This window comes from Microtus ochrogaster, chromosome 8 (genome assembly GCF_000317375.1).
Source record: "Microtus ochrogaster isolate Prairie Vole_2 chromosome 8, MicOch1.0, whole genome shotgun sequence".
Lineage (NCBI taxonomy): Eukaryota > Metazoa > Chordata > Mammalia > Rodentia > Cricetidae > Microtus > Microtus ochrogaster.
Window position 1 is genome coordinate 40,227,517 of NC_022015.1, and position 15,223 is coordinate 40,242,739.

A 15,223-nucleotide genomic window follows, 5' to 3' on the forward strand; every position below is an offset into this window, starting at 1 on the left:
TGATGCCTGCTGGCCAGAAGAGGGCATTCCAGAAGGCAGGAAACCACCATGAAACCACCATGTGATTGCTGGGAATTGAACTCAGGACTTTTGGAAGAGCAGACAGTGCTCTTAACATCTGAGCCATCTCTAGCTCCAGAGCTGATTCTTCTTTTGTTTGTTTGTTTTTTATTTTTTTTCAAGGCAAGATTTCTCTGTAGCTTTGGAGCCTGTCCTAGAACTAGGGCTTGTAGACCAGGCTGGCCTTGAACGCACAGAGATCTGCCTGCTTACGCCTCCTGAGTGCCGGGTTTAAAGGCACGCACCACCACCGCCCGACCCAGGACTGACTCTTATATTAAACACTGGGTATTTGAAAATAAAATGAGTCCTTTTTTGTTTGGTTTTGGTTTTGGATTTTTGAGACAGGGTTTCTCTGTGTAGCCCTGGGTGTCCTGGAACTCACTCTGTAGGTCAACCAGGCAGGCCTCAAACTCAGAGATACACCTGCCTCTGCCTCCTTAATTGTGGGATTAAAGATGTTTTTTTAGTAATTAAATATAATAAATTATACTTAGGTGTATGTGTAACAGTGCATGTGTGGCGGTCAGACGACAATTTGTTGACGTTGCTTTTTTTACACAGTGTGGGTCCTGGAGATCGACCCGTCAGGTTTGGTGGCTCCTGTGTCGAACACAAAGAAGACAGTGGAAAGCCTTAGCAGATGCCTGCTTCCAGGAAGAAAGAAAGACTTTAAGAGAAGTCACAGCTTGTGTGGGGGTGTAGTAAGTGTTGAAAAACCATAGTGGGGGCTGGAGAGTTGGCTCAGTGGTTATGAGCAAGAACTGCTCTTGCAGAGGAGCTGAGTTCAATTCCCAGCACCCACATTGGCGACTTGCAGTTGTCTGTAATTCCAACTCCAGAGGATGAGGATCTGATACATCTGGTCTCCCAGGGCAACTGTACTCACATGCACATACCTCCCCCCCCCAGCATACACATAGTTCAAAATAATAAAACTAAGATACATGGAGGGAACAAGAAAGATGCTCATCTAAAAAGCCGGGCGATGGTGGCGCACGCCTTTAATCCCAGCACTCGGGAGGCAGAGGCAGGCGGATCTCTGTGAGTTCGAGGCCAGCCTGGTCTACAAGAGCTAGTGCCAGGATAGGCTCCAAAGCTACAGAGAAACCCTGTCTCGAAAAACCAGAAAAAAAAAAAAAGAAGATGCTCATCTGTCTGATGGCTATGCAAGCAGAGCCACACGCACTCAGCGATTTAGGATAAAACCTCAGAAAGATTGTAATTTAGGACACAGGCCAAAATTGGGAGACTCTGAGAGAGCTGAGAAGATGGAAGAGACAAAAGGAGGAAATGGGAGAATCTGTAAGACAGGCGAAACTGGGAAAAGAGTTTCCGGAGTTCTACAGAGAACCTCCAGCAGGAGGCCGGGCGATGGTGGCGCACGCCTTTAATCCCAGCATTTGGGAGGCAGAGGCAGGCAGATCTCTGTGAGTTCGAGACCAGCCTGGTCTACAGAGCTCGTTCCAGGACAGGCTCCAAAAAGCCACAGAGAAACCCTGTCTTGAAAAAAGCCAAAAAAAAAAAAAAAAAAAAAAAGAACCTCCAGCAGGGGTGAGAAATGAGGGCAGAGCAGCTTCCTCCTACCATTCCGTCCCGGAAGTGGTCCTTCGCTGGCTCCGGGTGCCCGGAGCGAAATCTCCGCACTCCCGGAAGTGGCTCTGCGGCTGCTTGCCCGGCCCAGGGCCGTGCTAGCTCCAGCTCTCGGCGAACCCGGCCCGGGCATCGCCATGACCAGCGAGCTAGACATTTTCGTGGGGAACACGACCCTTATAGATGAAGACGTGTATCGCCTCTGGCTGGATGGTTACTCAGGTCTGTGTAGCGCCCTCCCGGGATCGGGAAGCGGTTGTTTTGTGTGGGAGAGGGGGCGTGGCCAGGATTTAGGCTTCACTTAGGGAAGTGGACTGTCTGCTGGGAGTCAGGGATGGAGAAAGATTGGAGCTAGAGCCCCTGGAGGGCCCCTGAGTACAACAGGGTGGGACCTTATGGTAGTGCCCTCTCCCTAGTGAACGATGCAGTGGCGCTGCGAGTACGCTCCGGGATCCTGGAGCAGACCGGCGCCACCGCAGGAGTGCTACAGAGCGACACCATGGACCACTACCGCACCTTTCACATGCTCGAGCGTCTGCTGCACGCGCCACCGAAGCTGCTGCACCAGCTCATCTTCCAGATCCCTCCCTCCCGACAGGCGCTCCTCATCGAGAGGTGCTCACCTGGGGGACAGCGGGAATGTCAATCAGTTCGACTTTATACCCACTTTGCAGGGTGAAACTGAGGCTCAGGGAGGATGGGACACACCCAGGAAATCAGAAAGTTAAGAACAGAAGGAACCAACCCCAGACTTCCTTCCCCTTTCTTTTTCTTTTTTTTTTTTAAATTTATTTATTGACCTTCCCCTTTCTTAATGGATCACCAATAATGTCCTATGCCTCCACAAGGTACTACACCTTTGACGAGGCCTTTGTTCGGGAGGTCTTGGGCAAGAAGCTGTCCAAGGGTACCAAGAAAGACCTGGATGACATCAGCGCCAAAACAGGAATTACGCTCAAGAGCTGCCGGAGGCAGGTGGGTTCCCCACATATTCCATCCCCCACCTAGCCCACCACTTGACCTTCTCCTCACTGCCCTAGCTCCGAGTGCCCTGGCTCCACTTCCAGCCTGTTTTTGTGGAAGCGGCTTCTTCCTGTGGAGTCTCTTCTCCATCCACTTCCCATCTGGCCAGAGCCGTGGCTGTCCCTTGCTTATACGTGGTTTTCATTGACTCCTGTTATCCTAGACCTTCAGACTCTGGGTGGGTCCCCGCAGACCTCTCTCTAGGCTTACATTTCTCGAACCCCAAGCTTGTTTTTGTTCATGGTGCTCCTGCCGAGAAGGCACTGTTTTCTTCACCGTATCTACCCCTTGGAATCCACCGCAGGGAGCTAGCTGCTATCTTATCTATGTACCTTTTTGGTAGTATCTGTGGTAGTATCCATGAGCCTTTTCTTCAAGGGAGAAGTACCAGGATGTAAAGTGGTCTCAGGTGACTGTAAGTCTGACAGGCAGACCTCTGTCAGTTTGAGGCCAACTTGGTCTATATAGTGAGTTCCAGGACAGCCAGGACTACACAGTGAGACCTTGTCTCAAGACAAACAAAAGCCCAAGTCATTTGTTGAAGGAGTAACTAATGTGAAATCAGTACTGCCCACTGGATAGGTGGAGAGGAGAGGGAGAAGTCCCGCACCATGCCCAGCACCCTGATCAGCCTCCTCCTTCCCAGTCCATGCCCAGCACCCTGACCAGCCTTCTTCCCTTAACTGCCCTACAGTTCGACAATTTTAAGCGAGTCTTCAAGGTGGTGGAAGAAATGCGGGGCTCCCTGGTGGACAACATCCAGCAGCACTTCCTCCTCTCTGACCGCCTAGCCAGGTGAGGGGCAGCCCTCTCCTGCCCGCATCGCTTCCTTGAGCCCTTAGACTGACACACCTTCCCCATCCGTACCCTTTCACCTTCTGACTGTTTTGGAGGAAGGATTATTCTACTAATGACCTGTAAACTGCTTCAAATTGGTCAGGATTAAGGCATTTGTAAAGCATTTAAAACATGCTTGGGCCAGACAGTGGTGGCACACACCTTTAATCCCAGGAGGCAGAGGCAGGCAGATCTCTGTGAGTTGGAGGCCAGCCTGGACTACAAAAGCTAGTTCCAGGACAGACTCCAAAGCTACAGAGAAATCATGTCTCAAAAACAAAACAACAAAAAAGTTATTTCTTAAGCTTACTGTGTATAGAGAATGTATGTGTATGACAAGGTGACATTTCTAGTCCTGAGAGAGCCCCTGTTCCATCTGCAGAGATTACTGTGTATAGAGAATGTATTGACATTTCTAGTCCTGAGAGAGCCCCTGTCCCTGTCTGCAGAGATTACTGTGTATAGAGAATGTATTTGTGTATGACAAGGTGACATTTCTAGTCCTGAGAGAGCCACTGCCCCTGTTCTGTCTGCAGAGATTATGCAGCCATCGTCTTTTTTGCCAACAACCGCTTTGAAACAGGAAAGAAAAAGCTACAGTACCTAAGCTTTGGTGACTTTGCCTTCTGTGCTGAGCTTATGATCCAGAACTGGACCCTTGGAGCCGTCGGTGAGGCCCCTACTGACCCAGGTGCCTGAACATTCCCTACCCTCTTGGGGACTGATTCCCTGCCAGCAGCTCTTCCTGTAGCTTCCTCAGTACCCAGCATCCTTCAGCCCTCAGCTCTGGGCACCTCTCCATATAGTCCATTCACTCTGCACGCACCTTGTGTGGCCTGGGGCATAGCATTCCCCTCTATCTCTGAGATCCCAGGGAGGGAGTGCCGAGGGAGGTTCAGGACCTCAGAAGATGGGTTCTCATCACCCACAACTTCTTTCATGGTCTCCGCAGACTCCCAGATGGACGACATGGATGTGGACTTAGACAAGGAGTTTCTCCAAGACTTGAAGGAGCTCAAGGTTCTCGTAGCTGACAAGGACCTTCTAGACTTGCATAAGAGGTGACTTCGGGGATCCATGAGACAAGGTATAGAATGGTCTCCAGTGGCTATAGGTGTGACCATATCTTCCTACAGCCTGGTGTGTGCTGCCCTCCGGGGAAAGCTGGGTGTCTTCTCTGAGATGGAAACCAACTTCAAGGTCTGTGACCCTGTCCAGGCCCTTCCCCCTAAAGTGTCAGGAGCCTTCTGTGTTCTGTCCCTGCTGGGCAACTCTGCTCATGCCCGAAATTGACCAGCAGGTGGCACTGCTGCTCTCTCTCTGCCTATGAGGGGGAACCAAACTCATAACCAAAGGGACTTGATTGAGGGAGGTGGATAGATTTGGGGAGGGGCCTGGCCCTCCCCCAGCCTCAGTGCTCAGCCTCCAGCTTCTGGAGCAGAAGAAAGAACTCCCAAGATCCCTGCCCCACAGAATCTATCCCGGGGGCTGGTGAACGTGGCTGCCAAGCTGACCCACAATAAAGATGTCAGAGACCTATTTGTGGACCTTGTGGAGAAGGTGAGCAGTCCCGTCTCCACCCCACCCCATCCCCAGCCTGTCCTGTCTCTGAGCATCTCTGCTGATGTTACTTGTTCCCTCTGGCCTACAGTTTGTGGAACCCTGCCGCTCTGACCACTGGACACTGAATGACGTGCGGCTCTTCCTCAACCAGTATTCAGCGTCTGTCCACTCCCTGGACGGCTTCCGGTGAGAGGTGCCAGGCCTGCTGGCTAACTTATTTGCCCTCCAGTAGACTCAGAGTTTGCTATTGAACTACCCTGTGGGTGGAAGTTCCCGCTCGTCTTTGTCCCCTTCCTTTCTGTCCTTCCTTTCTCAGATGTAAACTGAGGATAAACCAGGAGGCTCATAAGACTTTATGGACACTAAATAGCCCAGGTGTGATGGTGACAGTGTGCTCATCCACCGTGCACAAGGCCTGAGTTCAATCCTCTGCACTGTACGGGGAGTGGGGAGAAGGAAGCCAGGCATAAGGGCTCAAGTCTGTAATCCCAATACTTTGGAAGCTGGAGCATGAGGATTGCCACTGTTTTCCAAGCCAGCCTGGGCTATAGAATGAGACTCTGTCTCCAAAAACAAACTATCGAAAAAAAAATTTGTGTGTGTGTATGTGTGCATACGCACATGACTTCTTGGTGTGCGAAGGTCTAGAAAACACTCGTAGCAGTGTGTCAGGCACGGTGTTGAGTGAACATCAACTATCACTGTTGTCATTTTCATTGCAGGCACCAGACCCTCTGGGACCGCTACATGGGTACCCTCCGTGGCTGCCTTCTGCGCCTCTATCATGACTAAACATGACTAAAAGCCCTTGCCCCTCCCCCTCTGGCATACCCTGACAATAAAGTTGCCATGCATTTGGAGACTGGTCAACTTTTTCCAGGTTGAGGAGCTCATGGGGACTTTCACAGTGTGCACCGATGTGTTCCAAGGGCCATTAGTGTTGAGGATGTTTGTACCAGCACCTCAGGGACTGACAGGATCGTGACCTGATAAGGTCTTCATACAACACCCTCCCTCTCCACATCCTAGCTGAAACCACTCAGGAGCCAGGGATCATATCTGGGTTTATGAAGCCATACAGAGAGGATGGAGAAGCCAGGAAGAACCTCAGGGTTGAGCTGACGAGGGCAGTGGCCAAGTGGGAGAGGCTGAGGGATTGCTGCTAGCCTCAAGGTGGGCAAGAGATTGGTGACTTCTTAACCGGATGGTCCACATGAGCAGTGATTGGGTACTTGGTGATACCACAGCTGTTGTTTCCCCGGTATAGCCTGAAGTAGCCCTAGGAAATTAGGGGGTGTCAGTGCCAGAAGGCAGAGAAGAAGTTGGCCTGCCCTTCCCCCACCCCACTCCCCTCACCTTCTCGCCCCATTCAGCTCCCCAGGAGTTCTTCAGGATCCAGTATGGGACAGAGCGGCGGGGTTTGCGAGCCTGGGACGAGACTGTCCCTGACTGTATGCCCTCCTCCTTGTCTCTGCCAAAACCCACCAACAGGACAGAATGGTCCACGTGCTGGGGATCACAGTTAGTGTGTGTGGCCTTGATCACACCCTTCTGGTAACCCTGCAGGGGTGGGAGATAGAGGAGCTGAGTCCAGGGCCCACTCCATTCTGCCCCTTCTCTGCCCCCTGTCCCACCCACCTGGAGTAGCTTCATGTTGATAGTCACGGTGATAGGGCCATGGAGGGCCAGGTAGCCTGCAATCACTGGAAATGGGTAATTACTAGAGATTCTTGAGTGTGCCACCACGCCCTGCCTGCCCTGAGGCTGCTGCTCTCCTCACAGGGGAATGGACTTTAATTGTGTCTCCCATAGCCAGGCCTCCAACCTGCTTTCTCTGCCCCCAGCACCCATGTCTACCCTGACCATACCCTGCTCGTTACTCTTTAACATGGTGAAATCTTGGATCCAGGCCACCTTCTTGTACTTCTTGGCTAGACACCCACGGGGGCTGGGGCGCCCCTGGAATGGGTAATCCTTTTTGCTGGCCAGGCCACCTGAAGACAAGCAAGACCAGGAAGGAGTCTTGGCTACTAACACCCTCCATCCCCACGGTCTTCCCACGAGTTCTGGTACTCAACTGTTGTTGAGGACAGTCACATATGCGTCCCACACAAAACCACCCTGGCAGCCATTTCCACAGCGGTCACAGTCCAGGAGCTCTGGGACAGAAAGGGACAGAGTTATGTGAGCAGCCCCTAGGTCATCTTTCTCTGTCACCCATCTCCCTGCCATACCCTGCACAGAGACTTCCACAAGCTGGTTGTATTTGATGCGCCACAGGGCCTCGATGTTGTCCGCTGCTGCCATGGCCCAGCAGCACCTGCAGGATTCCTGAGTGGGAAGAGGGTGGGGCGGGGTAAGATATCAAGGCCTGGACCTCATCCCCCCTCCCCCAGGGCAGGTTGGGCAGATACCTGATTCTTGATGGATGAGATGATGTTTGTTGCCTTACGCCAGTCACAGCTGGGGGGCACCAGTCCCCCCGACTTTTCAGACCCTGCCTTTTTGACCATTTTGGGGATCCTTTCAGGCGCCCTCTGATGCCCATAGAGCTGGCTAAACTCCTCCTCTGGGGACAAACAAGGTCACGGAGGTCACAGATTTGACGCTTATATATTATCCCTTTCCAGCAGTCACAACCTTGGCTTGTCCCATCCCTATGAAGCGTTCAGAGGCAACAGGCAGGATGAGGCCTAGAGAGGTCCAGCTTGCATCTTCCACCTCTGGCCTGTGTGCCAAGCTGGGACACAGGCCATCGAGTTCCTGTCTTGTGCTCTGAGATTTGGGGCAGTCACCCAGGCTGCTCTTTAAAGGGGGAGACTTGCTCTGTCCATCTGCCAGACACCCCACCCACCCACTCTGGGCCAGGAGGGTCTGGTACCTGTGAGGTCACTGAATGGAGTCTCCCCAAACTCTGCTGTGCCCAAGTCTTCCTCCTGCAGTCTTTGAGCCTGGGCCAAGTTGTGGGCAAAGATGTCCAGACGGCGAGCATATTCTAGACCAGAAAGGGGTTTTTGCAGGCTGGTCTCAGGGCAGGAAGTGGCCACTGGTTGGGTTACCCACACCCACCCAGGTGAGTGCTGGCTCTTTCCTATAGCCCCCACCACTACCACCCCACTGTGAAAAAGTGATTATCCAGCCCACATGGGGTTAGAATTTCCCCCAGTGGCACCAAGAGGCCCACTCTAGGGGGAAGCTGAATAAAACCTTTATAGGCAGTATCTCAGAAAGGAAAGTTAGAGGGCTGGAGAGATGACTCAGAGGTTGGGAGCACTGGCTATTCTTCCAGAGGACCTGAGTTCAATTCCCAGCAAACACATGGTGGCTCACAGCCATCTGTAATGAGATCTGGTGCCTTCTTCTCACATGTAGGCAGACATGCCAACAGCATGTTGTATGTATAATAAATAAATAAATCTTAAAAAAAAAAGGAAAGTTAAAATGGCTGGAGATGGGTTTCCTGTACCTGTGGTTATACCTTCCCTGCCACCTCTTCACACATCTGACCACAGGTGGGGGGAGTGAGTGGGGTGTGGGGATGGAGCATAGCACATGCACACAGATACAAACACACACACACACACACACAAACAAAGAGAAAGAAAGAAAGAGAGAGAAAGAAAGAGAGAGAGAGAAAGAGCCTTCTGTGGGAGATGAAACCCCAGAGTGAAGGGGAGAACAACCAATAAACAGGGCAAGAATGGGGGACAGGGAGTTGCCACCTTGGAGACAAAATGAGTGTCCTTGGGGATTTGCTGACTGAAATATGACGGGACGGTGGTCCTCCACACCCGGCCTGGAGTCACAGGTGACCGGGTGACAGCAAAGTGTGAGGATCATGCTGTGCCCATCATACCTTGGGGAAGCCAAGGCGTACACTGTGGGCCCTGCTTCCCACTCTGGCCTGGGCCAGGTCTTCTCCCCTTCCCAAGCCATAAGGTCATCTCTTAAGTAGACAGAGGAAATGGGACTGGAAACATCTGTGCTCATGATACCTGCTTCGTTTGAGTAAGTCCGGTTGTATTTGATCTGGAACAGCTTGAAGACTTCTGTCAGCTCCAGTGGTCGGGGCCCGGCATCCTGACAAGGAGTCAGAGTGTGGGAAAGAATCATTGTAAACCCAACCTTGTACCCAACCAAGGTGCAAAGTCGGCTAAGGGCTCCCCAGGCGTTCTCTTTTCTCAGTGTAAGCAACCACCTGTTAGCCTCATCTGCTCCCTCTGAGAAATGGGAAGGAAAAGTCGCACAGGACAGTTTACCCCTGTAATTGAATGCTCATTCCGGTATTTAAGAGGTTGAGGCAGGGAGACAGCTGAGAGTTTTAAGCCAGAGAAGAAGGCCAATCAATCTGAGCTACAAAGTAAACCCCCCCCTTTTTTTTTTAAGACAGTGTTTCCCTGTATAACAGCCCTGTCTGTCCTGGAACTCACTGTGTAGACCAGGCTGACCTCAGACTCACAGAGATCCTCCTGCCAACATTCCCTGTAAAATCTTGTCTTAAGAAAATTAAAAAGAAAGAAGAAAAATATGCCAGCTCATAAAGAGAAGACCCCAAGCACGGGTTGGCAGGGAAGGGCATGGTGAGCAGGTTAGAGCATTTACCTTGAGGAGGGAGTTGCTGTGGCCTTGGCCTGCTGCCAACAGGACCAGAAAGTAGGAGAGGTGGACAGTCAGTGTCATGGTGCAGCCGAGAGTGCTGGGGGGCAGGAAGCTATGCAGACCAAGTTGGAAAGGGCAGGGCTAGAGAAACCACGAGGGGAAACCAGGTTGGGGTGGAGGGTAGACCCTCCTCCACCAGCCTGGCTGACTAACTGTACCCCACCAACTTCTTTTCAATAGCAGCTCCTGACTACCCTGTCCCAGACAGTTCTAGGGATGTAAAGACAAATCTCTCTTTAAGGAGACAGGGCGGCAGATCTAAGTGGACAGTGATGATGCCCACATGATGAGAAACTTGGACAGCAGCCACAGTGCCCGGTGTTTGGACAGGAACGAGTGGTGATGGGCAGCCTTTAGAGACTCACTCTTGCTTTCCCTGTGAAACTCAGTCAGTGTAAGGGCCACTTTCTTAAAGAAACCTCCTCTGCTTGAGACCCCAGCCTCAGGTTAACAGATTATAGCCCCCTGAGCCATTTCAAACTTCTGCCCACTCATCTCCTAACCACACAGAAGTATCCAATCTGTCTGCTTCTAGATCACCCGGAAATGTGGGGCAGGCTCAATGAGTATTCAGTTTGTTTGGGTTATTTTGTTTATTTGATGTTGTTGAGACAAGGTCTCACTATGGAACCCTGGCTGACCTGAAACTCGCCAGCTGTGTAGATCAGGCTAACTTTGAATTCACAAATTCTTGCCTGTCTCTGCCTGAGTCCTGGGATTGAAGGCGAGTGCTACCATGCCAGGAAGTTTGGGGGTTCTTTTGTGAGGGAAGAAACAGAATCTCATGTAGCGCAGCCTGGCCTTAAACTCCTTAGGTAAATAGGGAAGACCTTCAATTCCAGGCCTTCCTCCTTAGACTGAGCACTTTGGTTACAGACATCAGTGACTGAAAACTTGTAGTTAGCTTCTGTCTCATTTTTCTTCCTTCATATGGTCTACAAATGAGGAGAAAGAAAGACGACAGAAAGTATCACAGAAAAAACAAGCCCAAAACTTTTGTGGCTGGGAGCTGGGCAGCGCCTTCAGACCTGTTAGCTGCCACCCCCATATTGAGTGTGTCCTTGGGCTAAAGAAGCCCCCCCCCCTCCGCCAACCGATCTCCAGACTGGGAAGCAACAGCCAAGACCAGAGACAGGTGCAAAGAGCTCGCTTTCCAGGGCCCATGGTTGGGGTGAAAGGGGAGGGGTCTGGCCCTGGGACTCACCCATTTTCATGCTTCCCACCTCCTCTCTTCTTTAGGAATTGCCTTAGAATTGTTTTTTTTGGGGGGGGGTTTTTTTTTTTTTTTTTTTTTTTTTTTTTTTTTTTTTTCGAGACAGGGTTTCTCTGTGGCTTTGGAGCCTGTCCTGGAACTAGCTCTGTAGACCAGGCTGGTCTCGAACTCACAGAGATCCACCTGCCTCTGCCTCCCGACTGCTGGGATTAAAGGCGTGCACCACCATCGCACAGCTTTGCCTTAGAATTGTTATGTTCCATTAAACTCCATATTTCTCCTGGGGACAGGAAACTGAGGGACTATTTCAAAAATAATTCTGACAAGAAAGGAAAATAAATACGTAAAAAATAATGCTGTGTCCACGGATGGTTAACCCAGTGGCTGGAGCCCAGTTATATGCCCCCAAGTGGGTCTTGTGCTGTGTGGTCCCCATAGGTGCCCTGTGTTGTGGAAGGCTAACAGGAAGTGGCTGGGGGCTTTTTTGCTTGTCCCCTCCATCTCTCAGACATGAGCTCTGCAAAGGACAGGTTTTGATGTGTTTTGGTCAGTGCTGTATCCTTGGTGCCTGGGACCTCTGATCGTCAGTGGCCACTCAACAAGCCCTTGCATGGGTGAATGGCTGTCTCCCTTCTGACCACTTGTTCATATTTATCCTCTTGCTCCTGCCCAGCAACCAGCTGTGGCTGGGCTGGGAGCCCAGCAACCTCACTACTCATTCTTGGTTTTTTTTTTTTAATGTTTATTGGTGTTTGACCTGCATGTATGTCTGTGTGAGGGTGTCAGAAGCCCTGGAACTGGAGCTACAGAGAGGTGTGAGCTGCCATGTGGGTGCTGGGATTTGAACCCAGGTCCCCTGGAGGAGAAGCCAGCTCTCTTATCCGCTGAGCCATCTCCCCAGCCTGCTCCTTCTCATTCTAACACGGGACAAGGTTCAGTCTTAGAGTCAGGGGGACTTGATTCTAACATTGTTCTTGTTACTTTGATGGCACTGAGGACAAATCTGCCCAGCCCCTGTCATCTGTGGAGCAGAGTAGCAATGGTGTCCCAGCTCTGGCTTGACAAGAGAATCACAGAGTGTCCTTGCCAGTGCCTGCCTGGGATGGTTAGGTCTCGATAATCGGGAGTTTTGTTTTTTTGTTTTTTTGTTTTTTGTTTTTTTTCGAGACAGGGTTTCTCTGTAGCTTTGGTTCCTGTCCTGGAACTAGCTCTTGTAGACCAGGCTGGTCTCGAACTCACAGAGATCCACCTGCCTCTGCCTCCTGAGTGCTGGGATTAAAGGCGTGCTCCACCACGGCCCATAATCGGGAGTTTTTATTTGAATTAATAACAGCTTTAGTGGTTATGGTGGCTCATGCCTGTTATTCCAGCACATGGGAGGCTGAGACAAGAGGCTTGCCATGAGTTCAAGGCCAGCCTGGTTACACAGTAAGTTCCAGACCAGTGTGGGGAACGTGAGACTGTTTCAAATAGCACTAACAAACATATTAACTGAGATATAAATCACTTACTATGCAATTTATCTGTTTGGTTTTGGTTTTGTTGTTTTGTTTTGTTTTTTGTTTTTGTTGTTGTTTTCAATACAGTGTCTCACTGTGCAGCTCTGGTTGTCCTGGAACGCACTCCGTAGACCAGGCTAACCTTGAACTCAGAGATCTGCCTGCCTCTGCCTCCTGAGCGCTAGGATTAAGTCATGCACCATCACTGTCTAACTGCGATTTATCTTTAATATTAAATTTAATATTAAAATATTTAAAAGGTTTATATATTACACATATATTATATATGTGTATGTATTTATATATTTGAGACAGGGTCTCTCTTTGGAGACCAGGCTGGTCTCAAATTCACAGAGATCTGCTTGCCTCCACTTCCCAAGTGCTAGGATTAAAGGCGTGTGGCCAGGCCCTTTTTCTTTTATTTATTTTTCTTTCTCCTTCTGTGTCTCCACCAGCAGGGCTTTGAGACTGGCCTGATTGGGCAATGGGAAATGAAGAAATAGCAGACATACACAGTGAAACCCTAGGGATCTGGTGGGCCATGTGTTCTGAGGGGACACACCAGCAGCCTTGGAAACTCAGGACAGTTTATCTCTTGAGCTGGAGGAGGAAAGTTAGCTAATCTCCTCAGAGGTCTCTGCAGGGGAGCAGTCTCAGGATGTAGTCATCTGGGCTTGCAAAATGCACACAAGGTCAGCATCTGCACTCGCTCACGGAAGGCCTCTGTCATTCCTCTGAGCCTGACCTGGAGAACGCCCTGCCATCTCCACAGTTCTGACATGGCTGGGGTAATATCAATAACACGTGTTCACTGGGGACTTCATCCGTTCCCCACACTTTTTCCTTTCCCTTTCCTTTTCTTTTCTGTGCTTTGTTCTACTTCAGTGTGCGTGTGCGTGTGCGTGTGCGTGTGCGTGTGTGTGTTACTGGATTTGAACCTTGCGTCTTGGTCGTGCTAAACAAGCAGGTGCTACTGAGTTACTCTAGCCCTCTACTGCGTAAAAGACAAACTAATACAGGACTGAAGAAATGACTCCAGTCTTCCTCTCGAGGACCTGAGTCTGGTTCTCAGCACCCACATCAGGCAGCTCACAACTGCCTTCAACTCTAGATCCAGGGGACACCTCTGTCCTCTGTGGACACCTGCACTCTGGGTACACACCTGTACATAGACGCACACATATACACATCATTAAAAATTTATTTATTTATTTTGGTTTTTCAAGACAAGGTTTCTCTGTAGTTTTGGAGCCTGTCCTGGAACTAGCTCTTGTAGACCAGGTTGGTCTTGAACTCACAGAGATCACCTACCTCTGCCTCCTGAGTGCTGGGATTAAAGGCGTGTGCCACCACCGCCCCGCTTTTTTTTCTCTTTTTTCCTAAAAAAAGGCAGTGGAAGCTGGGGAGATGGCTCAGTGAGTAAAGTGCTTGCCACAAACACAAGGGAGGACCTGAGTTCAGATTCCCAGCACTAGCATAATAGCCGAGTGTGATGATGCCTGTCTGTAACCCCAGTGCTGGAGGGCCTGAGAGCGGGAGACTGGCAGGCCCTGAGAGCACACTGGCCAACCAGTCTCCTAGCTGACATAGTGAACTCCAGATCCAGGGTCAAACCCTCCACAGAAGGTGGAGAGCAATAGCCTCCACTTGTACATAGGCACAAGAATATATTACACAGCCGGGCAGTGGTGGCTCACATCTTTAATCCCAACACTCGGGAGGCAGAGGCAGGAGATATCTGTGAGTTCGAGGCCAGCCTGGTCTACAAGAGCTAGTGCCAGGACAGGAGCCAAAGTTATAGAGAAACCCTGTCACACAGACAATTTAATGAAATGAAGTAGATTTTTTAAAAATTATTAATCATAGCAGAGCCGAGCATGGTAGCACACACGCCTTTCATTCCGCAAAGGACTCTCTCCCAAAATAAAATTGGGAAGAGGTTGGGTAAGGGAAAGGAAGGTAGGGCTATTGCCTCAAGCAGTCCTGGCCAGGCACAGGAACCCTGGACACGCTGTCCTTTCCCGTCTAGTCCCGCCCTGAGACGTGGGCAACGCGAAGTCCCTCCCATTCGCCCCTTCCTGGGAGCTAAGGCACCCAGACTCCGCCTTCAAGGCATGATCTCTGCTGGGGACGGAGGCGGAAACTGAGTGGGGGACCTGGGTGGGAAGAGGGTCGGGAAAAGGCTGGCACTGGGCCCTAGTGTCCTCTGGGCCCAAGTTCAAGTCGGGGGCTTCCATTCATTTCGGGCCAAGACAATTACTGCCCTCGCCCCATCCGAGGGTCACTTTGCGCAGGCAGGCGTAGGGGAAGCAGTGCCCTGAGTAGATAGATCACCTGGAGGACCTGGAGCTCCTGGGCAGAGGGAGAAGGACAATTAATTTTATGCTTGGGCGAGAGTCCGGAAACCTTGGATGAAGTTATAAGACCATCTAAGGGGGAGCACAGGATAAAATTCTGAAAGCAGGATTTGGACGTTTGAGAATTAAGTGCCTCGTAGGTTCTGAGAGGCGCAGAATCAGGGTCAGGATGCTTAGCTACAACTGAAGTGCACAGTATGGAAGTCTGGAGACCCAGGCTAGATAGGGTCTAGGTGGACAGGATAACATTTTGAGTGAGGGTCTGGGGTCCCCAGGTGAGTTTGGGGGCCAAACATCAAGGTCAATTGCCCAAGGACCCAAGCGTTGGCGGTCTCTGGCTGGGCGCCCGCAGGCGGCTGCAGGCGGCGCCGCGGGGGACCGGGTGGGGGCCTGTGGCCGGGCCCGGGCGGAGAAGCCGG

At 51.0% G+C, this 15,223-nt stretch overlaps 3 protein-coding genes across 4 annotated transcripts in view; 2 read left to right on the top strand and 1 right to left on the bottom strand.

Moving 5' to 3' along the window:
* The first annotated feature begins 1,728 nt into the window (after window positions 1-1,728).
* Window positions 1,729-5,936, top strand: Fibp (FGF1 intracellular binding protein). Of its 2 annotated transcripts, none has more exons than XM_005351730.2 (10): window positions 1,729-1,875; window positions 2,070-2,268; window positions 2,502-2,628; window positions 3,371-3,471; window positions 4,050-4,204; window positions 4,466-4,574; window positions 4,650-4,713; window positions 4,987-5,073; window positions 5,165-5,262; window positions 5,799-5,936. In XM_005351730.2, exons 1-10 carry the CDS (start codon window positions 1,791-1,793, stop codon window positions 5,866-5,868), a joined length of 1,095 nt encoding a protein of 364 aa, XP_005351787.1. In that variant the 5' UTR covers window positions 1,729-1,790; the 3' UTR covers window positions 5,869-5,936. The 2 variants fall into 2 exon arrangements, with proteins under 2 accessions (XP_005351787.1, XP_005351788.1); XM_005351731.2 differs by having other exon boundaries at window positions 1,791-1,875; window positions 4,050-4,183.
* A 308-nt stretch (window positions 5,937-6,244) lies between these two features.
* On the bottom strand, window positions 6,245-9,756 carry Ctsw (cathepsin W). Its single transcript, XM_005351732.1, has 10 exons — window positions 9,679-9,756; window positions 9,072-9,156; window positions 7,958-8,071; window positions 7,491-7,645; window positions 7,311-7,407; window positions 7,155-7,235; window positions 6,945-7,070; window positions 6,715-6,779; window positions 6,433-6,636; window positions 6,245-6,355 (listed from the first exon to the last, which is right to left on the bottom strand). Exons 1-10 carry the CDS (start codon window positions 9,754-9,756, stop codon window positions 6,245-6,247), a joined length of 1,116 nt encoding a protein of 371 aa, XP_005351789.1.
* Window positions 9,757-14,629: 4,873 nt separating this feature from the next.
* Window positions 14,630-15,223, top strand: part of Efemp2 (EGF containing fibulin extracellular matrix protein 2) — an 8,661-nt gene continuing 8,067 nt past the window's right edge. Inside the window, exon 1 of the mRNA XM_013347948.2 lies at window positions 14,630-15,079. The gene's annotated coding sequence lies outside the window, so the exon portion shown is untranslated. The remainder of the gene's footprint in view (window positions 15,080-15,223) is intronic.

Bases quoted from the DNA above. Each gene is read 5' to 3' on its own strand.
- Fibp (XM_005351730.2), top strand. From the start codon at position 1,791: ATGACCAGCGAGCTAGACATTTTCGTGGGGAACACGACCCTTATAGAT. The intron at 1,876-2,069 runs GTCTGTGTAGCG...CCCTCTCCCTAG, and splicing joins CTGGCTGGATGGTTACTCAG to TGAACGATGCAGTGGCGCTG. The intron at 3,472-4,049 runs GTGAGGGGCAGC...TTCTGTCTGCAG, and splicing joins CTCTCTGACCGCCTAGCCAG to AGATTATGCAGCCATCGTCT.
- Ctsw (XM_005351732.1), bottom strand. From the start codon at position 9,756: ATGACACTGACTGTCCACCTCTCCTACTTTCTGGTCCTGTTGGCAGCA. The intron at 8,072-9,071 runs GTATCATGAGCA...TTTCTGGTCTAG, and splicing joins GACTTACTCAAACGAAGCAG to AATATGCTCGCCGTCTGGAC. The intron at 6,356-6,432 runs GTGAGGGGAGTG...CTAATTTCCTAG, and splicing joins GAGCTGAATGGGGCGAGAAG to GGCTACTTCAGGCTATACCG.